The sequence below is a fragment of the Cygnus olor genome, chromosome 15 (genome assembly GCF_009769625.2).
Source record: "Cygnus olor isolate bCygOlo1 chromosome 15, bCygOlo1.pri.v2, whole genome shotgun sequence".
In the NCBI taxonomy this organism is placed as follows: domain Eukaryota; kingdom Metazoa; phylum Chordata; class Aves; order Anseriformes; family Anatidae; genus Cygnus; species Cygnus olor.
Genome location: NC_049183.1, coordinates 5,091,817 through 5,118,010, shown reverse-complemented (window position 1 = coordinate 5,118,010; position 26,194 = coordinate 5,091,817). Strand labels below are relative to the sequence as shown.

Genomic DNA, 26,194 nt, shown 5'->3' with positions numbered 1-26,194 from the left:
ATCTGTTTATTTATAGAAAGATATTTCTGTAGGGTAACACACCCACTGAGACGCAGCTACCCCGCTCACACGTCGCCTTGTAACACAAGCAGCTATATACAAACTTTCTAAGGGAGGATGATTAATTAAAACCAATATATATTCACAGAGGGAACTCCCCACAGGCAGCGCAGCAGACTGGTGAGTCAAACTCAGGCTCGGAGCACCTGGAGACTCAGAGTCTGGTCTCGCCGTACGTGTGGTCTCAGGCAGGGCACTGAGCTCACTTCCCCCTGCGGGATGCCAACGTGTACTTACCTTCGGGCAGCGCAGCCAAGTGCACGGCGCAGGGGACAGCCTCCAGACCTGTCTTTGGCACTGGTGTCCCTTGAAGAAATCTCTTTTCTCCTGCACCAGCTTTTGCAGCCCTATTAGGACACCAGCGCGCAACATATTTGCTGGGGGAAACCCCATAAAATGCGCCAGACCCCCGGCTGGCACCAGCCCTCCACCTCGCACTGTTGCGGTTGCACCTCTATGTTCATTTTCCTGCCCAGAGCAAGGAGGAGCAGATGGCAGGAGATGCAGATGGGAAGCAAAAGCGTTAAACCATGAGAAATGGTGGCATTTGGGAAAACAGATACAGGGAGAGAGCGCTGAGACACCGCCTCGCATGCAGACAGGGACACTGTGGTTCAGCCCATGGAAAATGACACCCCTTCTACCTTCATAAAAAGAGACGCGTGCGTCTCATCACAAAAGGAGATTTGGGAAGGCTGTAAAGTAGGGCACCCTGTTCGTCATAGAAAAATAACTAAAATATGGTGGAATTGGGGAGAAGAAAACAGGGAAGATGCAGGCAGAACACACCAAAAGGGTACCATGTAGACTAGGGCTACAGTCACACGGGGTCTGATGGTCGCTCTGGATTTCATCTTATGCAGTAACACCAGCAGTGACCAACCTGGCTTGGACAATACCAGACCCAGTCACCGTGGGCTCCTCAGCTACGACACACCAAACTGCATGTCTCAGAGGACACCAGTAGCTGGGGACCACTCCCAACAGGCACGAGGGCATCAAGGGCTGAGTCCTCAGTTCCCCAGACGGCTCGCGCGCTTCTCCCCACGCCATACGCTGGGAATGGCAAGATCTGCACTGCTGCCACGTCCTGCATCCTCAAAGCAGGAGCTGGCTTCTGAAAATCCCATCTGCTACCAGTCCTTCGGCTGCTTCCATCTGCGTGCTACCGCTGTCAGAAGCGGGATGCTAACAGCCCTCCCGCAAGCCCAGGAGGAGAGGCCTTGGACCAGGAGGCTTGACCCCAGTGGGTCAAGCAGGAGAGGGCTCTGTCCTCAGAGAGGTCCGAGCCTTCGCCATGCCCCTCCTTCCATGCCTTTGGGAAAGGTGCTCCAGTGTAATGCTGCAGGCGTGGGGCTTTTCTCTGCTCCTTTTAAAATAATTTTCCAGTAAAAAGAGAGCAGCATTCAGCAGCTGCTGCTACGAGCAGCCAGATTACAAACCCCAATTTGCCCTTAGTCCAAGCAATCTATTTCAGCTTGCAATGACTTGAGCTAATCGGCCCAGCCACTGCAGGGGAGAACCCAACATTGTCCCCTCAGCAGCCTGGCGCCCCGAAACGGGCTGGCAGTGGGGAGGGATGTGCTAGAGGGTATGAAAGGAGGGGACAAGGAGAAGGAAGGGCTGTTTGTTGCATGTTCTCCAGGCTGGTTCAGGGGTTAAACCTTCCCCTTTCTATCAGTGCACGCAGGAGAAAGGCCATGGAAAAGCCAGCTGATGGCAATGTGCCCGAGGGGGCTCTGCTGACCCCATGCAGGTTGGTCCCAGCATGACTTCCATCCAATACAATTTTGCACAACTACAACCTCACTGACAGCAAAAAGCAACCAGAATGCCTGCTTCTGAGCAGCCCCCCACCAGAAACCTCCTTCCAAAACCAAAAGAAAGAGCATGGCACCTCCTGCTGGCACTGGCCACGGCCCCGCTGCAGCTCTGGGACTGGCCCAGCCAGGCCAAGGGCAACCCAGCAGCAAGAGCTCCACGACCGGTGCTTGCACTGCTTCATCCGGGTAAGGACATTGCTGAATTTGGAAGTTTGGAGTTGTCAGGTCCAGGTGCATACTGAGAGATACATTATGAATCTTAAGTTACTTCACTTTAAATAAAACTGCTAAGGAATGCAGATTACTACCTTATCACATTCTGCAGGCGAACATTAAGAAGCGCTTTGGCGAGAGCTCTGCACCCAGCATTACAAACGTTCATTTGAACAAATGCAGCAGAAGCGGAATTTGGGACTGCTCACAGCCTGCCACCAAGCACGCAGCGGCTTACTGGGCCTTGTGCTGATGCACAGGAGTCGCAAATCAGTTTGTACGTGGCCAAGAGTGACCCAGTCCTCACCGGTTTCAGCTAAACCCCACCCGCAGCAGGTAACTTCAGCACAGATAAGCGATGTGCCCGTTCAGGGCCTGACAAATGAAAACAGAGCAAATTAAACACGTCCTGACCATACGGCTGAAAGCACAGTTTTCCACACGCTGCTGCTGCTGCTCAGGTTGGACAGCCTGCAGCAGCCACGTGGGACCTCAAAATGAGCTCCAGCAAGTCCTCAGCCAAACGAGCCCGCTTCTCCCAGCAGCCCACCAGCAGCAGATGCTGGTGCAGATGTCCAAACAGCAGTGAGGGCACGTGCCCTTCAAAGAGATCAAAGAGAGGATGCGGCGCAGGGGACGATGGCATAGACAAGTTGTCCTGCTGGATCTTCAGAACAAGCACCTTCCCAGAAATGGAAGAGAAATCCAAAATCCCCAGGACAGGACAACAAGCGATGTCTGCCTGGGTCAGCATCTCCTCTGCACAGTGGCCAAGCAGCAGCTGGTTCAAGTGCAGGGTCCGGGAAGCCACGAAGTAGCATTTATGGGATAACCTGCCCCCGGGGGATATTTTTTCCTGACCTCTGGTACTTAAAAGGTCAGCTCAAACTCCAGTGCACGAGGTCCACAGCTCTCCCCAAAGCCTTTTTAGCTTTCCCTCAAACCATTTTTATTGCAGCTCATGTTCTTGCTGTCCGATCCCCTTCTGAAACCTGCTTTCCTCCTCACCTACAGCCCCCGGCGTGGCAAAGCATTTTGTCTTGGGGTTGTGGTTTTTTGGTTTTCTGCGTGTGTGCACACGCGTGCTTTCATTTACTGCTTTTGAATCATTTTGTCTAAACACCAAAAACCTTCAGCACAGGCTCCGGGGTGCAGCCTGAAGAGCGAAGCCAAGCGGTGCTGGGAAGGACCAGAAGCGAGTGCAGAAGCGAGGGCAATGCCTCTGCCTCCAGGAGCCCTGTGACACGGGAAGGGATCGGGACGCCTGACTTGCTTTCACCATTCCATGCGCACCCGCCTGCAGTGGGGGCTTTTTTGTCCACTTCGCCTCTCCTGAAGCCTAGCAAGGTGCCTGCTCCCCTGCCCGCTCCTTGGTTTAGTTTGTCCTTAACCATGATCAAAAGCAATCACTGACTTGACTTCAGGCTGCCAGCACCCCACAGAACCTGGAGAAATAGGAACAAAGGAAGAGAGCTGCTGCAGCTCCAAGCTGTGCCACAAGTACCCTACCGCAGCAGCTAACATGTTGAAAGCATTCTTCTTTTGGAGTAAAGTCTACCTTATAATATTCCTCTTTATACTGGATAAAATTGTAAGTGGTTAGCCTAAATACAAAGCACGAAGTTCCTGACACCGGTTCATGAGTGATGCCAACAGAAAGCCCAGGGCACTGGAGACAGAGGGCAGAGACGTCCATTGGAAGGTTTGTGAAGAACTGACTTCAGAGCTTCCAAGTGCACCTGCTAATGTTCTTTAACGTTGCCTGGAATGGAGGAGTTTTCCCTAATTTGTTCCAGTATGGGTTCTCCACCCTTTTTTTTTTCATCTACAAAAGGGGGTACGGTTAGAACGTCTCTTTTAAGCCCAGAAAAAGAGTGAAAACACACATGCTTGCTGTTGACCAGGCAGCCGATGGTGACTCATCTTCTCACATGTAAAAACACTCCCTGCAAAGCCACCAGCCGGGCTTTGCTCCGTGAGACCAGTCTGGTGGAGCTGGTGAGACATCCAGCCATGTTTTTCTTGGAGGGGAGGCAGTCGGATGTGTGGACGTTGCTGAATAAAAATCCTCGCTCCATGTTAACAACAAGCCAGTCATCCAACGTCGAAACAGTTCTCGTAAAATAAAAAGATAACTCTTTACACACCTCTTTGCCGGGCAGCTCTTTGAAGCCCACAGGGATCAGCTCTGGCCCAACCTCCCCTGCACATCAAAGGCCAGCACAGGGCTTGGACTCAGACAACAAAACCGCTCCAAGCACCAGAAGATATCATCAGCACTGCAAACTAACGGACGCCTCCGAAATCCCACTGGAAAAGGCGAGCACTTCTCCTGCCAAGCCCACCAAGAAGGAACGAAAAGGGAGCCCTGGCGTCTGTAATCCATACCAAGCAGTATAAACGCAGGGCTGGCTGTTACCAGAGACACATCTGCACAGCCAGGCTGACCTCAAAACCCTACCCACCAACTGCATGCGCAGGGAGGTGCCGATGGGGGCTGCTGGTGGCAGATGAGCCACGCAGGGGCTGCACGGGACACTTTCAGCACGGCCTCGCTGGCCCTGACCTTCTGCACCGACCGCCCCAACCCACCACCAGCTGCTTTGCCCTTTTTCCAGGAGCCCCAGCACTGTGAGCACTCCTCCTCCTCCTCCTTCTCCTCCTCCTCCTCCTCCTCCTTACGGCAGGACCCGGAGCAGGAAACCCCGTCCGTGATGTCCCCCCAGGGCGCCAGCCCACGGACGCTCTGCTCCCACCACGGGACCTTGGCCGGGCTCTGGACCACATGATGGGGACACGTGCCAAGCAGCGATCCACCCCCAGCACTCCCATCCAAGAGCTGACGCCTTTAAGGAAAAAACCAAAAAACACAAATACAAACAGAAATAAAGCACGCGACGCTCCTCGCGCAGCACGCTGATTTGCTCCCAGCCCTACGCTGTGCAAGGCATCTTCCCACTTGGCACCCGGGCTTCCCTCAGATATGCAAGCCTTTAACCAGGAATTCGCAGCAGGAGGAATCAAGAGAGAAAGGGGAGGGGTGGAAAAAAAAAAAAAAACAAAACACTTTTCCTATTTTATCTCGTACCAAAGCCTTTTGCAGGTCTGCTTCCCTTTGGCTCGCCCGCCCCTCTAGGTCTACCAGCATACTTTCAGTAATGAAATGCACATTTGCTGGTCAGCTCTAATATATCCAGAGGGACTGTTTTTCGCGTGTGTTTGTTTTAAACTTAAGGGTGTTGTAAAGTTGTTCCAATGGCACAGAGATGGGAAGATAAGACATGGCAGGCAGCGACTGGTTAGTGGGTGGCTGTGGTATTAATATTTATCCCATAATTGAAGGAAGACGTGACAACATGAGAAAAGCAAACCACCACGATGTTTCTTTACAAGGCACACACTGAACCCTCTGCAGAGACCACCAGATACTTGGCATTTCGTACAACCCCTGTTTATTGCAAGGAGAAAAACCCTTTTATAGGCCGAATTCATATAAAGAAGGAAAAACAGACCGGGAGGGAGAAGCAGTGTGTTACAGCATCTTTTCCTCTCGAAAGCCTCTCAAACCAGCAAGCAGATGGTGGCATGGTGGCACACTTCTGTCACCTGCTGGCCCACCGGCCCAAAAACGCAGGGCAGCGGGGCACCGTGCCTGCAAAGCTGGAACCAAACGGAAGGACACCGCGATGCAAAATCACGATCCCAGTGTGGAGTGTCAGGGTACGAAGCTCCAGCTTTCCCTCACTCAACGAGTCCAGAAGAAGAAGAAGCAGGTTTCATGACACACAAAGGACACGCAGAGAGGAAACTTAGCCATACTGGTGTAGAGAGACCTGGAGAGCACCTGTCCGCACAAAAGGACTGGGAACACGATTGGGAATTGAAGCCCATCTCCATGCTTTGTGTTTGGGTAACCATGATAATGAGTGGGGACGTAGCAGAACCCCCCCGGCTGCCTCCCTCTTCCTGCTCACGTCTGCTTCTCACAGCCCGAAGCAAGAGGTGGGACAGGAATGCCAATCCCCATAAACTCCTCCAGCTGCAGGCAAGAATCAATGCAATTAATTATGCTGAACGCTTGACTGGGATATAAAGCATGGCTGGGGAAAGCAAGAACATACAAGGCCAGGCTGCAGCCTCCTAGAAGCAGAGCCCTGAGGCCCCACAGGGACCTTGCTGTGCTGGGGACAGCAAGGAAGGGGCTGGGACCACTGCACGGCACAGACCTCGACCATCACCTGTACAGCCCTGGCACCCCAAGTGGGGCTCAGGCTGCCCGAGGATGAAGAGAGGGGTGGAGGCACCGTGCTGCTTCCCTAGGAGCTGCTGGGACCCCCCACAAGGAGCAGACCACGGAGTCCAACAGTGCCCTGCTCCCTACAGAAACCCCACACGGCTCTGTCCTTCCCTCCTGAGCTCCTCGGTAAGAACTGCACACACTGCACAGATATTATACAAAAAAGGATCAGCTCACATGGAAGAGGCTATCTACAGGGGAAAAAAAAAAAACAACAACAACACACGTGAGAGTTAATGAACTAGAGATGCCATTTATAAACGTGAGGTTTTGGTATTTTCTATAGTCACTTAAAAGTTAACTGTTAAGCAGCTTCTAACCACAACCTGACTAAAAGCCCAGGGGGCATTTCCTTCAAGGTTTTTGAGAACACTGAGCAGACGAAATTCATGCAAAACTTAGAATCTAGGTGATAATTCTCTAAAAATAATATGGGATTTGGTATTCTTCCCATTTGCATGCATATTAGTCTATATATCTACACAGACTAATACAGTCTATATCTATACAGACTAATATATTACTTTATATATCTGTATTTGTTAGAATCTGCAGTTTTCCACCTTTCACTCAGAGATCTCTTACCAGTTGTGCAAAACAGGCCCAGGTCCCTCTGCAGAGAACCCTGGATTATTCCAGATGTGCTCTAAGGACACAGACGGAGACGGTTTCAGGGGCCGTCCCACCACCCCGCTCCCCTTTCCTCTGACAGCCTCTGCATCTTCCACCCCTTTCCTTCCTTCCGAGGACAGACAGGGCTTTATTTTTTGTATTACCCACCCCAGGGATTCAGCTGCTGGCAGGAAGGTGTGAGCACACCTGCACCCTCAGAAACCCTCAAGTCAGCAGCTTGAGCCCATAAATCCATTTTCTCCCAATTTTAAGCTCACAGACACCAGAAAACAACCCCAGCAGGTACTGCACAAGGTGCTCTGCAATGCATTTTTTCAGCTGATCTCCCTCGGCTTCCCATTTCTCCTTTTTGGACAAAAACTGAGAGAAGCGACCAAGCACTGCTCCCCTCCCTTGCACAGGGCACAGTTTCCACCAGGTTTATGGAGTTCGTCCGTGGACAGCCTCCGGGAAGAGGCACCAGCTGGCAAATAAATGGCATGAACTGAAATATTTCAAACCAGCAGCACAACAAACCCAACTGCTCCACCACCACACAGGACTTGTCCGTGGCAGACGATATTCTCATCCAATAAACCTTTTAAAGGTTCACTGAACACAGCGAGATGTGCCATAAATCTCCCTGAATAGTTTATTATGCCCATAAATCTCTGTAAAACTACTTTATCTCCTCTGGATTGGCAATCGAGCAAACTTTGCACTGACAAACAAGCTCCTGACAAGGCACAACTCTTCCAAAGTGGATGAGGAGCAGCCTCCCTGTGGCCCTGGTCTTTCCCCAGAGCCCACCGCAAAGCCACGTGCCGATGTCACAGCCCCGCCACCGAGGATCCTGCAAACCCATACGCAACGCCCCCCACACAGTGAAGCAGCACACATCCTACGTGTGGTTCCCCTCTGGAAGAGGGAAACTATCAAATAACATTTCTTCCACTTTATCTTCTAAATGTGCTATTTAAAGGGGGGAAAAAAATTAGCTCAGAGGATTACTCAGCCTGCCTTTGCCAAAATGCATGCCCTGCATCTAATTCAAAGAATATTTTGCTTCTGAGAGCTTAGCAGCTACTTTGTCAAGAGTTTTTATTGGGAAATGTTGACGTTTTATGGCTTCATTTAAATCAGGTGGATGAATGCACAGCCAGAATCTGCTTTGCTTTTCTATTATAAGACACAGAAATAAACCCACTTTCCAGGTTGTTCTTCCTCTTACATGACTGCTAGCTTTTCCATTCAGTCCAGTCCTTTTTTGCTTTACAATCACATCAAGCAAATGATTTTTTTTTTCCCCTATAGGAAGTGAACCACTGGAAGTACCAACCCGCCTCCCAAGGGGCAGCCTGACTGGCACGATGGCTGCCAGCCGCCCTGAGCTGCGGCAGGCAGGAGCAAGCGGCCTCAAAAGCTGACAGCAAAGCCGAGGCCAGCAGCACGTTTCAGCTTTGTGTCCTGCCTCCCCCGGGCATGACTGAGACGCACTGGATCTCCTTCCAGCCAGTCCCGGGGCCCTGCAGGCACACCTGCACCACACATCCAGCGCTTGCCGGTGCCCCAACGTGCCCCTCATGTCTCATTTATGGGGTGCTGCCCTCACCCACAGGCCTGGCCTCTGGGCTTGGCCATGCAGCTCCTGCAAGATGTGTCCAAGGGCCCCCTGCCGCCATCACGCAACACGAAGGCCACGCGTCCCCCGACACCCTTCCTGGCAGCAGCACAGCCTTGATCCATGGCCTGTCCTGAGCTACTCCCCCGTCACCAACACTCCCTAAAAAGCCTTCTTGCCGTGCCAGGAAGGAGGGCTGAGCAGCCGTGCCCATCACTGCCCTCAGAAGGGACCAGGAGCCAGCACAGCACCCAAAAGAGAGGTCTGGAGCATCCCTGGGGACTTCGATGGGCACGCATCTCACAGCGGTCTCCTGGCCTCCAGGATGGCCAGGAGCAAAAGTTGAGGTCTCGTCAGGACGCTTTATGTTGAGCTGTGGGCTCATTTACCACAAGAATCGTACATGAGGGCGACGGTAGCATGGATGCAGGGTACAGCTCCTAGGAAGATGAGCTGGAAGGGCCTCGTGGTCATGGAAGCCAGGCCTCAGCAGCCATGGGGAGACCGGGACACTGGTCACCCACGCTCCCATGTGCAGCACAGGCCAACATTTCTTACAACTGATAAACCCAGGGCTTGCAGCAGAAGGTCTAAGACACAGCTGCAGTGTGCTGCACAGGGACACCAAGCCACGACCCAGGCCCTGCCACCGCAGGACACGTCAGCCTCCAGCCTTGGCGGTGCCCACCAGCGGCCCAGGCCGCCACATCCCCAGCCGGGCTCCCTAGCACCAGGCGGCAGGGAGGCACCCGACCAGCCCTGCCGATTTCCATGGCAACACACGGATGCCATCAGCAGAGGATTAAGCTCCGGCGGGAGGAGAAGCAGGACCAGGGGGAAGGAGATGAACAAGCGCTGCGACAGGGACGCTGAGGAGGAACGGAGGCCCACAGCATTGATTTTCACGCCCATCTTCCCTTTTCAATTCTTCCCTAGCATGAAAGTCCCAATTCAAATGGCAGACTTTGACACCATTAAAAACTATCAGAGCATTTAACACACTGCCCCTTCCTCCCGCGTCATCACACCCACGTCTGCCACAGAAATAAAGAGGACTGCAAGATCCAGCCATCTCCCTGCAGTCCCGGCATGAAAGTGCAGCAAATCTGCGTCACACAGAGACCCTTTGAAAGGGGATAAATGCTAAGTGCAGGGAAAAATGATTACTTTTTTTATAAAGACCATGTCTCTTGTCATTCTAATTCACTCCAAATCCTCCAGGCGCTGGACAGCTGCAGGTTCAATCATGAATATACAAATCAGCAACAAATAAACAACAAAAAGAGTCTCCAGTTGCAATGCGGGGAGACCAGCGTTCAGTTTGGTTTGGCTGCTGCTCTCCCCTGTGCACTGAAAGGACATGGGAATAAAGTGGCTCTCCATCTGAGCCTTTCCCCTGCTTGGGGATGGGGGAGAAACCAGGGAGGGCAGAGACAAGGGCAGGTGGACGTGAGAGGTTGGAACTGAGAGCAGCGAAGTAGCTCAGACAACTCGAGTAGGCAGTCAGGAGGGAAACACGAGCTTTAACCTGTGCAAAGCCAGCACACCAGGTGCCGGGGAACTGTTCACCTCTAAGACTTAGTTCACACAGAGAAACACCCCCATATATTGAGCACAAACCCCAGCACTGCGGGGTCCTGCACAGGCTGCTGCCTACGAGGCACAGAGCCCCTTCCCACACATCCAACATCTGCTTTCTGCTGTATCGCTGGTGTTTTCTGCCATTGTGAACACACACATTGAGATGTTGTGAAGTTGGCACCAACATGGGGCAGGGAGGAGTCGATGCAGAACAGTGCAAAGCACTCCACACCACCTGGAAGAGAGAGTTAGGAGAGGAAACATCCTACCAGAGCTAGCTAGGGGGTTGGTTTGCAGAAGGGATTATTTCATTTCTCCAATGAAAAGAGGCAGGAACCTAGCATGAGGCAGGGCTGAGCATCAGCCCCCTCACAGACCAGCTCCTGCTTCTGGGAGCTGCAGCCCTGCACCTCACCTTCCAGGCTTGCTTGCCTGAATGCAGCAGATGACACAAGATGATTTGCTTTCCGGGGACCTGAGACCCTGTACAGCATCATGGCAGACCCGATGATGGGCAGTAACCAAGCCCCAGTTTTGAGTTTCTTCTTACAAAGGCTGCCTACATTCCCAGAGGCATCCGTTCACCATCCCCAGACACCTCCAGGAGGTGACAGACCCACAGGGTGAGTTAGCTCAACGTTTCACTCTGTTTGGAAAAGATGCCTGGGTTGTGGACTGCTGAAAACAAACCTTGCCCCGTGCAGTCTTCCCCACCAAGAGGACTGAGCTCTCCCCTGACAAAGCAGATCTGGAGGGGAAGAGAAGGGGCAAGCATGGGGAACCCGCAGAGGCTGCAAGGTACAATGTGGGAGATGGTTTCACGTGTTCTCACCAAGATGTTTCCCAGTGCAAATCTCTGCCCTCGCCAGGCTAAGGTTTTCTGCTTTAGCATGGTTTAGGAACTTCTCACTTCCTCCTGCGGAGACCTCTGCGGAGGAGGGAAACCTTCCCACTGCTGGCAGCGTTCGAGCAACATCAGGAGCATTTTCTTCTCCCTGGCTTTACCGAAAATTGCAGCTGATCAATTCTCTGCTCATCAGGGAGGGACAGGGTGAGCACCCAGACAAGGCAGCCCTGCCCATTCCCCCACTAATTGCCGACGCCAGACCTCAAACCCAAGACAGGGAGCTAAACCAAATCAATTCCACCAGCCCACACTTAAAGGCTGGCAGCGTGGAGTTTTGCTCAGCACCGCAATGTTCCCTTCTCCAGACAGGCTCGCATGAGGAAGAAGAGAAATACCAATGGTGTGGGGGTTCAGCTGAGCCTGCAAGCTTTCCACAGCGGCCTCCTGCCTTTCCTCAGACTCTCTGACAAAACATGCCCTGAGGAGGAGGGACGGCGGAGGATACCTGAGATTTTCAGGGCCAGACAGAGCAAGGCACTTGTTGCTGCCCCTCTCCCCGGCCCAGCTCTAGGGAGCAGCATCCCATCCCGGAGCCGTGCCCACAACCAACACCCCGCTCCCTCACTTCTCTCCCCGTCCTGAGACCATCAGACCAGGCTCCCTCCAAGCATTAGGTCAGACTGATCCCGTAACACCCAAACGACACCAAACGCATACGAGCATACATGAAAAAAAAAGTCCAGTTCCTGATTCTGGAAAAAACCAGACAAGCGTAAGCTCCCTCCTCCATTACCACAGGTGCTGGCTCTGAAGCCTCCAGGATTTCCACCACCACATCAGCCCCGGTCCTTTTAGCAGAAGCACTTTACTGACATGCCTGAAACCCCTCTCATCCACAGCGGTCCCCCCACGAGCCCAGCACCTGCGGCAGACAACCAGCAGGGCAGGCGATAGCAGCTGCAGGGATCCAACAGCGGGAAGACTCTGTATGACAAATTCAGTGTCAAAATAAACAGCGCCGAAGAGACTCCACCAGCTGATCCCTTCATTGTGCTTAAACTTGTGGTTTGTGATCTAAACAAAGCGTTTGCACTGCCGGTGGTCTGGTGCAGCCAAGGGTTGGGAGCCAAGCCCAGCTGGCTCTGGCACCCGGGAGGGTGGTGACGGCACCAGAGGGGACCGGTGTCACCAGGACACCTGCCATCCCCACACCACCAACGGGCTCAATGGCGTGACTGGTAGCTCCGAGCCCGGCGACCAGAAAAACAAAAATACCGATGGCTGCGTGGACAAACCCACCTCCAAGCCTTCAACCACCACGTCGCCCAGCTGCGGCAGGGCAGGAGGCAGCCCCCGGAGCCCAGCGCTCGAACGGGGCTCCTGGGCCAACTGCACACACCTGTGGGAACCGTGACCTCAGTCGTAATAACACGGCCACATCCCCGACCCAGGCACGGAGTGGATTTTACTCCCCACTATGGGCACGGGCTGGATGTGGCATTGCCCAAGATGGCAAATGTGCCATCCCGGATGACAAAGAGTGATGCCTGAGTTACTCTGGGAACAGCGATGGTGACAAACCCGCTTCCCTGCCTGCACAGCTCATCCCCTCTCCCTGCAGCCAGAGAAAAAGGGTCCTCCCCCCTCCTTTAAATTGCCTTTCTTAAAAAAAGATTCCTTAAACAAATGGCAGCAAATCCCAGTGCAGAGCAGTACAATGGACACTTCAGTCCTGCCCAGGGGGAGGGGGCGACAGGACCTTCAATGCCTAAATAAATTCAATTTGCTTGTTAAGAGGGGGCTGGGGAGGTTAGGCGCAGGGTAGCAGTCGTTATTCACTTCCCCCAATTAACATTCCAGTGGCACTACTCTGCTTTCTAGGAACAATAACTTTTTTGGAAGGGGGAGCGTTGATCATGGGAGCCTTGGATGGTCCTGTAAAAAGGAGACACGTCCATGCCTTAACAGGGTACGGGTTTATGTATTCTGGGAACCACTAAACAAAACCAAGAATAAATAAAGATCGAGCCTACGCAGAAAGAACCTGCAAAATAAAACCCCTCATGTCTCTAGTCCAAGATTATTTGCCTTTGCTGCTGATCTAAATACTTTCTGCACAGGCCTTGGCAACAGAAAAAGAGGCGGCTTGTCGCTGGTTTGTTTATAAAAGTCTCTAAATGCAGGGTAATTAAAAATATTTAGACCAGGCTTTGAGATGCACCGTCGCTGGGGCCCCACGCAGTGGCTGAGGACCTCAGCCGCCTGCGTGTTAAAACACAGCCAGGTCTCAGCCTCCAGCCGGGGGATGCAGGTGCTGGGCAGCACAGCCACGCAGTCCCACGGCGCCGCCTCATCCCTGCTGCACGGGGCCAGTCTCCTGCGGGATGCGCAGGGACATATCCCTCCCTCCCAGCCCTCTGCCACAGCATCCTGCCCGAAGAAACTCCTGAGACCTGCCCGCCACGCCACAACGGTGACTTACCCATCTACCTCCCTCCCAGGATGACAATTCATACCTTTTCTTAGCTCAGTCTTTAATTTCTTTCCCCAATACAATGTTTGCAGCGCACTCGGAGCACCTGCTCGCTCTTGCAGTTTTTCCAGTGCTCTTCCAAGAGAGGCTGCTGCATTTTATTCATCCTCAGAAACGGAGGCATATTTCTGTTACGATGCACAGAAAACAAGGAGCATGAACCAAACCTAAGTGCAGCAGCTCTGGTGGCAAACAGCAGAGCTCTGCGCACGCCAAGCGCTGCCCACCCGGTCCGGCACGAGAGGGCTCCCGGGGCAAAGCCCGAGGCCAGACAAAGCCGTGTGTATCGCCGTCTCGAGTGCCACGGACCTGAAAGGAACGGGCTCGCCCTTGTAAAACTGAAAGCGACCACGGGAAACGAACAGGTCCATCGATACCCCACAGGCATATGTGCTTGGGCGTATCTATTTCACTACTTCACGATTTTAAAAGATTCCCATGAAAATCTAGCCCAAACAGACAGATGGCCAGAGCTCAGCATTCCCAGCCACCACACAGCAGCACCAAAAGGGGACCCTGGCACATGCACACGGCTGGCCACGCACCTTGGCGGAGGCAGGCCAGGCTCCGCTGCCGGTTAAACTCCGTTCTATCACCTGGGGATGCCTACGGCCACACGCACCGTGGGAAAGGAGAACTTTACAACCCACTGCACGGTGTAAGGAGCTAACAACAGTTCCACCCTGCAAGCTTATCAGTCCCATGAGAACATGCCCAAACAGCAGCGCTCGTTACAACGAAGCGCACCTCTGCTGGACCGCCAGCTGCAGCCATCATCACGGTTACGTCCCATCAAAGCGGCACGAGGGGGACGTGCAACAGCCCAGGTCCAAAGATGCTCCAATTATTTAGGTCCCTCATCAGCAAGGCTTCTGTTGCAGACTCGCAGTTTCACGCTTAGCTTCTCGGATGACAAACAGCTTGCTGACTTACCAGCAGTGAATAATTGTGGCTCTTTGCTCTGGAGGAAAAGGTGCTAATGCTGCATGTCAGGAAAAAGATGTAAGGCCAGCAGAAAGGACTGCATCTACCTGGAAAGGTGGCTGCTTGCAGGCTCAAGGCAGAAAGGCTGGGAGCGCCGTATCAGACAGTCAGTGCTGTCACTCTGAGGCACTTGGCAGCAGCAAACCACAACAAACGTGCCCCACAGACACAGGTCAAGGGGAAAGGCTGGATTTGGTTGAACCCCTGCTAGAAGTCTCCAGTGCAGCTCTTGCTTCCTGGCCTCAATCCTCCCCGTGTGTGAAAATGGGGTCAACAACAGGAAGTCTCCCGGCTGAGTTGTGCAGTTTTGTGCGTTCCTCCTGGAGGATCCCAAGGCTTCATCCTGGTGCCAAGGAGCTGGTGCCTTTTTACCCCCAAGCAAAGGTCTCCGGTCAAAATGAATCATTTTGTCAGCATCACAGAATCATTAAGGTGGGAAAAGTCTTCCAAGATCATCCGGTCCAACCATCCCCCTACCACCGATTTCACCCACTAACAAACACGAGGACTCTCTTCTCCCTACTCTTTTTGCAGCCAGTGCCCTGTGTCCTACCGCCTGAGCAGCCACTGCATGACCTATTGCTCCAGAGCTGATGCCACAGATGCTCGCTGGAAGTACCTTAAATGGCCACAAGGAACAGTAATGATGCTTTGAACAAAAAAAACTAAATGAAACAGCTGAGCTATGGGCTAGATTTGCTGTTGCCTTTCAAGCATGAAAAAATAATCCACCCATAAAATAGAGGTCAACTATCAAGAGGGAAAGATCCATGAAGCAACATGAACCAAGCCCAGACTCAGCACATGCTCTCCTCCAGCCGCAGTGCCGTGCACCACAGACCACGCGCGTGCCTCCTCCACGTGCAGGGCAGTTACTGCTACAGCTGAATGCAGGAGGAGTTGAACAAGGACCCAGGTCCAACACAGCATCAGTACCAACGGTATCCCTACAGGCAGCTCCATACCTCATCTCCTCCAGCAGTTTCCTCCCTCTCTTCCCCAGGAGGAGACAACAGGAGCCCCGTCAAGAGTGTCAAGACCACACCAACCCCCAGGGAAACTGGGCACACACGGGGTCATTCCAGGACAGCAGCTTTCATTGCCTTCTACACAGTGCCTAGTTTAAGAGCTCTGACACATCTCACAGTGTGTGGCATTTCCACCGTCGGGAAGAGTGAAGGTCCAGAGTATTGTCACGGTGCTATCTGGGCAGCTCAGGAAAGCTATTTGCTCTGTCTTGGAAGGCCATCGCTGTAACTGCCACAGCAAACAGAGGGAAGATCTCCCCACCCCATCCCAGCCCTCCTCCTAGAGGTCAGGGAGGCTGGAGGTCTCAGCTGTGGACAGCTGCCCCACGGCCACCACTGCCCTGCCACTGTTCTTGGTCCTCTGGTGTGATCAGGCTTTGACTGGAGATCCGACAGCAGCAGCAAGAAGGACAAACAGCTTTCTACAAACGACAAAGGCCTCTAAATGCTCAGTGCTGTGTCAGTGCAGAGGTAAATTTCCATTTCTTTCCAGGAGATTAAGGCCTAACTATGCAAGTGGGGCAGCCTCCAAAGGCACCTTGCTCTTTGTTGAAACCTGTGCTATTTCTGCCTCTGCAAATGCTCCCTAGTAGAGATAGGCTCTTCCTTCTGAAGCTTGCAAGCTAGTCATTAAAAAAAAATAAAACGCCGGAGCCAAGAAGTGAGATGAACAAAATGCTAATAGGAACCCCCAGGTCAAACCGCCTCCCCTGTCACCGAGCCCTCCTCTCGCCAGCACATTCCTGCCACTAATGAGGCCCCACCACTTCCTCCTCCCTCCTCAAGTTGCTCCTGGTGATGCAAATCCATCGTCTTTGTTTCTATTCTTAGAGGAAAAACAGAACCAAAGTAAATAGCAAAACAGCTCTTAGGTTTCAGGCTCCTTTCTTTTTCCACCCTTCCCAACAGGGGCAGGCTGCTGTTGCCGTCAGAGCGCGGTGACACCCGACCGACCCCCGGCATCGCCTCGTTCCCACCCGAAACGCTCCGCTTCATCGTCGGCCTTCCACATCCCCTTCGAGATCGCTGCCAGGTCCCTCCCCGGACCCCGCTTCACTGTGTTTCCAGGGAGGTTTCGGACATCACCACCGGCCTCTCAGCCAGCAGTAGTGCCCATGGAGAGCCCACCGTGTGCCCCAGCGAGGGCAGAGAGCTCTCCCCTCCCCAGCAGGCTGGCGACGTGTCCCCACGAGACCCCCTGCCCTCCTCCAGCACCTCTGCCCAAGGAGCTGACCCAGCTCCAGCCTGCACCAAGACACCTCGCGTCGCCCAGAGTATTCCCACGTGCCAGGATGCCTGTGCACGGAGCGGAAAGGAGACATGCATGGCAATGGAAATTAGGAACTCCGTCTCCTCCACAGGTGCCAGCAACGCGAGGAGCCGCCGAAGCAGGGTGCCTGCTGTCCTGCCCCTCACGCTGCAGGGGAACTGCTCGCCCAGCCCAGGGGCTGGGGCTGGAGGTCAGTGCTGCCCCTGCCCAGCTCCCATGGGAGCTGCAAGCGCAGGAGGCACCGACAGTTAAGGCAGGGTTTTTGCAAGAAAAAAAAAAACAAAACTCTATTGAGAGAGATTCTGGTCTGCGCCATCCCCAAAGCCACTTGCTGAGGTTCAGCAAAGCAAAGCACGTAAAAAGCCCTAAATTAGGTGCTGGCCCCTGCGCACCCGCTGCACCAAGGACAGGCTGGCTGCGGGCAGCAGTGGCTGAATGCACCCAGGTGGGACCGGTGCCGTGCTGCCGTGCTCCCACCCTCACAGCTCTTGCTGGAAAGCAGCTGGCAGCAAAGAGCCGAGCTCTGCTCCAGGTGCTGCTGCAGGGATGAGCAGACACGAAGCAGCAGGGCCCAGCACCACTCCTCAATGACGAACAGTCAGACGCGACCGCTGCCCTCCCCAGCCACCCTTGCTGTGCTCGGACACGAGAACGTGAGGATGCGAAGGTGGCAAGAAAGACCCCTCCAGTGAGCAAAAGGATGGGTAAAACAAATCCCAGTTTCCAGAGGTGGGGGAGGAAGGGTCCGAGCAGCCAGAGGAGCTGCTGCTCAGTGGCAGGCACCAGCGTGCTGAAGCACAGTGCTGCAGAGACCTCTTGCAGCACAGCACCGCTACTGCACCCGTGCCCCGGCACCCCAGCATCTCTTGGTGCTGCCTGGTTTCTAACAGAAAAGCGAGCTTGGCAGCACACTGCTACCTTGCCCTGAGCATCCCCAGGCAGGCTGTGCCATCCCCAGCTCACGGCACCCAGCACACGGCAAGTGCCACCTGCACACAGCCACTACTCCAAGTTGCTCCCAGTTACAGAGTCACAGACTGGCCGAGGTGGGAAGGGACCTCTGAAGATCACCCAGTCCAACCCCCTGCCGAGCAGGATCACCTAGAGCATGTTGCGCAGGATCACATCCAGGTGGGTTTTGAATACCTCCAGAGAAGGAGACTGCACAACCTCCCTGGGCAACCTGTCCCAGTGCTCTGACACCCTCCCAGTACAGAAGTGCCCCCTCATATCGAGCTGGAACCTCCTGTGCTTCAGTTCGTGCCCATTACCTCTCGTCCTCTCGGGGGGCACAACTGAAAAGAGACTGGTTCCATCCTCCTGACACCCTCCCCTCAGATATTTATACACACTGATGAGGTCTCCCCTCAGTCTTCTCTTTTCCAGGCTAAACAGGCCCAGTTCTCTCAGCCTGTCCTCATACGACAGCTGCTCCAATCCCCTAATCATCTTCGCAGCCCTAATTTGTAAATTGCCCGTAGGAAGTTTCTTCTGGTGGTTGGAAGCGATTTGAGACCCCCGACTGGGCAGTGAGGCTTTCAGGGGCATAAGAGCACAATCTCTGAGGGTGCCACAAACCAGGAGAGCAGCAGGTCCCCGCGCTCAGAAATGGGAGGCGTAATGCAGCTGCACCCACCTGCCAGATGCTTGAGTCCCCACGAAACCACAACGATGTCCGAAAGGGTCCTGTCCGGGCACAGGCATCTCACTGCATGAATCTGCTTACAGGGAAGGTACTTTACAAAGAGCTGCCCGTTTTCATCGAGGATCTGGGACACATCTCAGACCCCAAAACCTGCAGGCTGTGAGCTCCGAACTGCATGAAGCCAGACTGCAGCAACCAGGTTTGCTGTCTTGTATCTGGGGAAACAACAGCAAGAGAGCTTGAAAGGAAGAAGAAAGGAGCACATCTTCGTGGGCACAATGAAAACGTGAAGAAGGGCCACAGGAGGACCAAGAAGCCTCACGATCAGCAGGAGATGTGATCTGCTCCACCTGATCTGAGCAGTGACCAGGCTGGGATCCAGAGACCCATAATCACAAAGCCATTCTAACTGGCAAACCACGGAGTCCAAGAAATGGGAAGAAAAATAAATTAGGGTAACAAAAAATACCCAGCTCTGCACTTTGGAACCAACAGAACAGCCCAGGCTGCCGGGACTGCTGCGGCTGGACACGGAGGTCAGGACAAACCTGGGTGGGGGCTGCGTGACCCCTGTCACTATCACACGGTCATCGGCAGGGGACAGCCAGCCAAAGGCAGGCGCAGAAGCTGCGACATGGAGAGGGCCTCCCCACCCTGACCAGCACCTACCTGCCCCTGCGCCAGCCCTGCCAGCACCACTCTTCGTGTGCTCAGCAAGGACGAGCGGTTGCTTTTTAAAGAAAGGGGATATTTTGAAGGCTCTGCTCTGCCTGTCAGCCTCATTCCTCTCCAGCGCTTTTCCTGGGGAATGGGAAAATCGAGTGGCATCCCTGCAGGCACCAACACCAGAGCAACAGCCGCTCGTGCCACTGCAATGACAGCGGTGGCCGACCCGACCCGTCCCCAGCTCCCTCTGCAGCAGGTGCCCAGGCCAGGCTGCAGCACCCACCGAGGAACGCTCCGACCCACACAATAACACCTCGCTTTTTTGAAGAGCCTTTTTTTCACACCAACTTTAAATACCAAAAGAGGCAGTGTACATTTTTAGCAAGTCTAGCTTGGAGAAGCGGAGTAAAATTGGAAGCTGGCAAAGGACTCGGCTTCCTCCCCCCCAGCCCTGCTGCTCCCCCATTTGGGTCTGCGCCTTTTGCTGCTGGAAGGTCAGCACATGCCCACCCGCAGCCCCCTCCAGCACCCCCCTGCCCTCTGCCAGCTCAGCCTGGGCTGCTCCGTCTCAATGCAGAGCCAGCAGAGGGAGCAAACACTATGGGTTTGCAGGGAAATTGAGGTTTGGTTTTTCTTTTTAATTGTGGGTGCTCTATTTTTAATCTCGAGGTTATTTCCTAGCATTTTGCTGGATATACGCGGACAGACCCAAGTTAGGACCAAATCCAATCTGCATTTGCTCTTCTAAAAGCCCTGAGGAGAGGTACAAAGCTCACGCTAACATCCCACCTGCAGAATGGCAATATTCAAACCGAAACCTGTCCCAGCAATAAACACCTTCCATTGCCGAGCACAGGGACCTACCACTCTCCTCTTTTATGGCACCATCAAAGACCATACTCTCACACCCCCGAAAGACTCACTGCCCATTTGGGAGTTCTCAAATCACTTCCAGCTACCAGAAGAAACTCCCTACAGGCAATTTACAAACACCAGGTGTTTCTGTCCTACATTAAGCATTAAACAAATATCAATGAATAGGTTTAAGAGACAAACTGCTGGGTACTCCCCCTTTCAGAAACCTGGGAAATCTCCCTGCCACCCCAATTCACCCCTTCCTTTGAGGAGGGAGCACGCACTCCTGTTGTGCCTACAGGTCCCCAAGGCCAGGAGAGGTTTGCTGGTGAAGTCGCTGTTTGCCGCCAGGCTGTAAATGCTTGACACAACTGGGCACTATCCACGTGCCCCCCCCATGGGTGCGCTGAGCTTTCTCATGGCGGCGGGTCTGGGAGCCAGGGTTTGCAGAGCAGAGGGCAGAGGAATCATCCTCATGCCACGTCTGCACACCACAGGTGCTCGTGCAGTGGTCACGCTGCCCCCTCGCTTCTTCCACTGGGTTTTGGCACCCAAGAAGGACTGAGCTGGTGTTTGCAAGCTTTCAGGAGCCTGCAGCGTGCCGTGTGTTAGCATTGACCAAATACTGCAGACGATGGGGGCAAACGATTACAGCACCTTCACCTGCCCCTCTGCAAAGCCGTCACACCTCCAGCGCACGGAGCACTGCGTGGTTACTCGCTGCTTTCCTGCAGGGTCTTCTCTGCTACTGCCAGCGTTGTTGGCACGGCTTGGAACATCTCCAGGCTCACATGCTGGCTTTGGCCAAAAAAAATCAGCCACGAACCCATGGTCCCTGCATGGCAGCAGGGAAAACCAGGTGCAGGGCAGGGCTGGAGCAGGAACTACACCAGCTCCTGGAGCAAACACCGCAGCCCTGCACGGCCCTGGCGGGCTAGCAGTGCATCTGGCCATCCTGCCTTGCGTGATACTTGGATTTAATTTTCTTTTTCCTATTCCCACAGAAAATTCACCACTAAGTGCAAAAATGAAAGGGAGATTATGAAGTTAAGCACAAAGCAGTGGCTGAACACAGTTTAGGAATCGGCAGCATTAGGCTGATGTTCACATGCCGGATAGACATGGCTCCAGAAACACAATGACTTCTAATGCCCCACACTTTGGGTATTTAAAACAAGAAAAATACGTCTTTATAAACTTTATTGAAATCAGCCCCCAGATCCCACTGTAAGCAGGTAACCAGCACAGAGTGGGGGCTGGCAACAATAAGCAAAGTTCCCCGTCCCGAACATCAGAGTCGCATTTACACAAGCAGATCAAAAGCCCTTCAGCGCAGCAGAGCTCGTCTGTGCCACTGCTGTAGTGCCTGGGAGAGGATGCAAATGGTATCAGTGCTTTGTGTTTCTCTGCTTCAGGGATGTTCAGCATACAGTAAAACATCCCAACATGCCCAGATCCAGCCTTTCACGTACCGGATAACGCAAAGGAAGGCGGATTGGGGTGAAGGCAGTTAGGCTGCATCCACCCACCCCTTCTCCACCCAGCCATCCTCCTGGAGCACCAGGCAATGCCTCCGAGATACCCAGCCCTCGCATGCATTGGGATGAAGCTTCCCAATATGCACGGAGAGCCCTGGGGAGGGCCAGTGGCGTGGGAAGGGATGAACAGAACAAGCCTCCGCTCAAGAGGAAAGTGAGCTAAAAGCATTCCTGCGCAACGGGGAACAATCCTGAAGTGGTCCACGGAGCAGCTGGGAAGGGCTGGCAGAGCCAGGTGGACGTGACAGCGCAGAGGCAGGGAGTGCTGGGCCTTAGCATGACATTGGAAGCTGGGAGGAAAGGAAATTACTTGCCTATCGTTCCTGTCACAGACGAGCTCTCCAAGGCATTTGCATTCGTATGCATCAGAGTAATCAGAATTTGATACCAAATGCCCAAGGTGCAGAATAAATTCTTGGACTGTGCTGAGGGATCTGTCAAAGAAACGAGCAGGGTGCACCTCGTGGTGCCCTGCTCCTGTTTATCAGCAGGAGCGTTGGTTCGCTCCCGTGCTCGCTTGCAAAGCCGAGTGATTCACGCACGGGCTCCCCCTCAGTGCCTGCTACCAGGGATTGTTCTGCTGCCGGTTGTACTCAGTGAATAAGCTGCTATCCGGCACAAGTGTCACATTATTTATTAGGTTTGTGGGGTGTTTTTTTTCCTGAATACTCATCAATGAACAATAGTCAGCAAGTGAGCAATCTGCCAGGGTACGGTTCCGCACCACGAGATGATGCAGCGTGCATCTCTCATCTACCTTCGCATTTAGCTCCTTGAGACAGACACTACCATTGTGCTTTGCAAAGCTGAGGACAGCGTGTGCGTAGATGCAGCTCAACGCCTGCTGCTTTACTCAGCCTCTTCACTAACACAGTTGACCTGCTTGTTGTATGGCTCCAGCCTTTCCCCCCGCCCCCCTTTTTTTTTTTGTTACGCTGAAGTACAGGGCACAAACATCAGTCGGCTGTTTGCTAACATTTTGTGGAATCAGCTATGAGAGAGCAAGTGGCTCTGTAGCCGTGTCAGAACAGAACCAAATAAAATAAAGCAACCAGGAGAGTTTCAGTGATGTCAGTGGAATTAGAGCAGGGCCAGGTCTGACTCTGCTTTCCCCACAGGCATCGTACCAGAGCCTCCGGTTCCAGTCACACCCAACAGACCCAAGCAAGCCCGCGAATGCTCTGAAACCAGGACTCCTCGCTGCTCTGACGTGAGGAGGCTCCTGTGCAGAGCCCCGCACTCCACCCAACATCACCGCAGTGTCCAGCAGCAAAGGAAGGAGGTTCTGAACTGATCGTAATTCCAAGGGAATGGGAAAATCTGGATGTGTCCATGTCAGACAGACGGTACCTGCCTCCTCCAGCAGCTCAGGCACTGCTCGTAACTTCGGTGAGCCCCACATTTGATCAGGTTTCTGCCACGAAGAAGCTCCTTTCCTCACTACCTCTCATTACCAGCCCCGACCACATGTTTAGTCTTCTCCACGTTACCTCCAGGGGGGTTGGAACCAGGTGATCTTTAAGGTCCCTTCCAACCCAGGCCGTTCTGTGATTACCAGGTTTGTAAGGCAAGCATTATCTCTGTTCGACTCATCAGCAGAGCTCCCAAGACAAACAGGGCTCTAAGCCTTTCCTGGAGGGCACGGAGACATCTAGCAACAGAATGACTGCCTGGAAAAAAATACTGTACAAAAGTAATAATTAAAAAAGAAAAAAAAAAATGTCAGCGCATAAGAAGAGGTAAACAACACAACCTACTTGAAAAGTCTTGCCTACTTGAGACATGCAGGAATCAAAGCAAGCAGGAGCGCTGAGCTGTGGCAGCGGCAGCGAAGACAGAGCCCCCCGCTGCCCCCGCACAGCCCGGTGCGAAGAGCAGCAGCCTCGGAGGAGCAGGGGTGTTAGCAGAGACAGCAGCTGCAAACCTAGCTCACAAGACATCGGCCGACGTGCCAGCACCCCGCGTGCTGCCAGCTCTTCCTCCAGGGAGCAGAGGGGTCTGCGCCGTCAGCTTAACGGGGTTCATTATAATGTCTAACTGTCAGCAGGCAATACCAGAGCGATTGGCCTAGGCACAGTACGTCAAGATCCAGGGGGAAAGAAAGAACACAAATTCACTCAAAGGCCTCCTTTAATCTGCAGTGACTGCCCTAGCAGTCATCACTTACAGGGACTCAGTCCTGGCTGACCTCCTTTAATGCTCCATGAGGCTGATGCCGAGTTTGATGGGTTTAATTCTGCCTCGAACAACCGGGGCTCCTGCGCACTCAGGGAGGGCTTCACCGTGGCAGCAATGCAGCATCGGCCTCAGGCACCCTTCTCCTCCCAGACAGACGGGGCACGGGGGACCACGGAAGGTCCCATCCCTGCTCCTCGAGGCTGCAGGACACCCCTTGGCCATCGCCCGCAAGCAGCGGGCACGAGGTCCCGGCACAGCCCCAGCTCGAGGAGGGGAGAGGCCAGGCTGGCAGCCCCCCCGAGCCGGGGGGGAACGCTGCTGAAATTCCTTCACCCCTCCTTCCCAGCCCCAGAACAGGGGGGGCACAGCAGCCGTGACAGACGGCTGTCAGAAGCCACCAAACGCTTCCCTTTCTCGAAGGCAGGGACTTTGCCAACGTCGCTAGCCTTACAGGAGTGAAATGGAAAGGCTCATTAGAAAGAAAACTCATTCTGACAATCACAAAAATTGGAATTCATTTAAAATTCAAATTATGCAAATCCAAGTAATCTGTACGTGCAGACCCGTCACATGCCAGCAGCGGGACCGCAGACATGCCACCGGCGACACGGCTCGGGGAAATCCGTCCCGCACCAGGCTGCCCGCAGACAGCATGCGGCTCATCGCCGGGACGGCTCCTAGGGGTGGGCCCCGGGCACGACTTTAGGGGCTCCCCCCGTCACCAGCAGAGAAGGGAAAAGATCCCGCACCCCCGCAGGCACAGGGATGCAAGCCCCGAGACAGCTCAGGCTGTCAGCACGGGAAGAGCGAAGCTGGGAATTTAAGGCTACGAGCTGGGTAAGTGCTACAGCCCTGAAAAATGAACCAAGCTTTAAACAGGGACTTTCAGGGAAGGTCCCAGGTGAGCCGCTGCAGAAAAGACAGATCACATTCTCTCCCGTAAATGCCCTGTTGTGCACGAGGAGGGCAGTGCACACCTGGCCCGAATTCCTCCGCAGGGCAGAGCGGGCGTCATGCCGGGGGTGAGGGCTGAGCATGAGCCCCGAAACCACACCGACGCCAGCAAGGAAAGGCACGAGCAGACCTTGGGAGGCCACAGAGCCCCGTGCTAGCCCACCTCTTCTTTAAAATACCTCCCCAGTTGGCAGGACCTTTACTTTGAACGTGAAACGTTGGCTCTCCAGCTGCATGGGGGGTGCCCAGCCCTTTCAAAGAGCCCTGCTCGCGCCCTGTACAGGTAGGATGAGTCTGCTTTTCTCAGCAGGTCTGACAAGGTCACAGCCCATGGCTGAGCCTATGGCAACAACGTCTTTCAGCTATTAAACCAGAAATGACACACCAAGAAAAAAAAAAATCTACAAAACCTCTGCTCTGCTCTTTGATGGACAACATTAATCAGCTCCATGGGTGCACCACGGAGAGCTAAAGGTCCCCAAAACTGACTGGCAAAAACCCTCACGAAGTCAGAGGCCAGAGAGAGTCATCCGCAGACGACACTCAGAGCTGCCAGAGCACAGGCAGGTGGGCTGCAGATCCGGGCTCAAAGCCCTAGAAAGCAGGTATCCGCTCCTTACCCCGCAGCAGGACTGCCTCATCCGAAACACCTCCGACTTCTTTGGGCAGCTCCTCGGATTCCCCGTCCCGCTGCTGCTCGTTTCCTCCCTGGGATGCTGCCACTGCTTCCCACACCCGCAGAGATGGGTCCCTGGGCCGCTCACGGCGCCGGGGTCCCAGCCAGCTCCCCCAAACTCCCTGCCACGGGCAGGCAGCAGCAGCCACGACCAAGATCCCTGCCCAGGGAGGAGGGGATTTCCTCTAGGCTGTAGGAAAGTCAGCAGCTTCGGGAGCGGGGCTTCCAAAAGATGCGTTGTGTAGGTCCAAGCCCTACGGCAGGGTGAGCACCGCCAGCCTTGGCTGACGGCTCCCAACAGCACTTTGGGTTGCATGGGTGCCCGGTCCCCACTCTGCTCCCATTGTATGAGTGCCCTCATCCATTTCCAACCAACACCGAGCGCTTTTCAGGGTGGGGACACTCGAGCCCTCATTACAACCCCAAGGACAGTAACGAGGCAGGAGGAAGGCCACACGAATCCCTGTATCGAGTATCTCTGGGAAAGAGGAGACGCAAAGCCCATTAAACATTGATCAGGGAGCGTGAGGCACCTGATCTGGCCCCAGGATGCTCCGAGGTGCTGGAGGAGGCTGGGCTGCCCCAGGGTGTCGGGGCTGCCTCGCTGCCCTCCCTGCAAGTGCAGCCTCCTCCCACACCCCTCTGCTGGCATGAGGCAAACCCCTGGAAAGACCAAATTGCCGGCGGCCAAGGCTAATAGTGCAAACTCCTTTAGGCTTTCAACCCTGTTTTGTATTTTGAACAGCAGTGTCCCAAGGTGTAATGAGATTTCCACACCGCACATCGCCCGGCTGAGCAGCAGCCACCTGAGCC

General features: G+C 54.0%; 1 protein-coding gene across 13 annotated transcripts in view; it reads right to left on the bottom strand.

The window, feature by feature from the left end:
- The window catches only part of LOC121078304 (ankyrin repeat and fibronectin type-III domain-containing protein 1-like), a 216,402-nt gene that overhangs the window by 110,913 nt on the left and 79,295 nt on the right, over positions 1–26,194 (bottom strand). Inside the window, exon 1 of one of the 13 annotated variants that reach the window (XM_040574326.1) lies at positions 298–447. The exons of the other annotated variants lie outside the window; for them this stretch is intronic. Coding sequence (XP_040430260.1) covers positions 298–432 — 135 coding nt within the window. The 5' untranslated portion in view covers positions 433–447. Of the gene's footprint in view, positions 1–297; positions 448–26,194 lie in introns of those variants that run through there. 13 annotated transcript variants of the gene reach the window in all.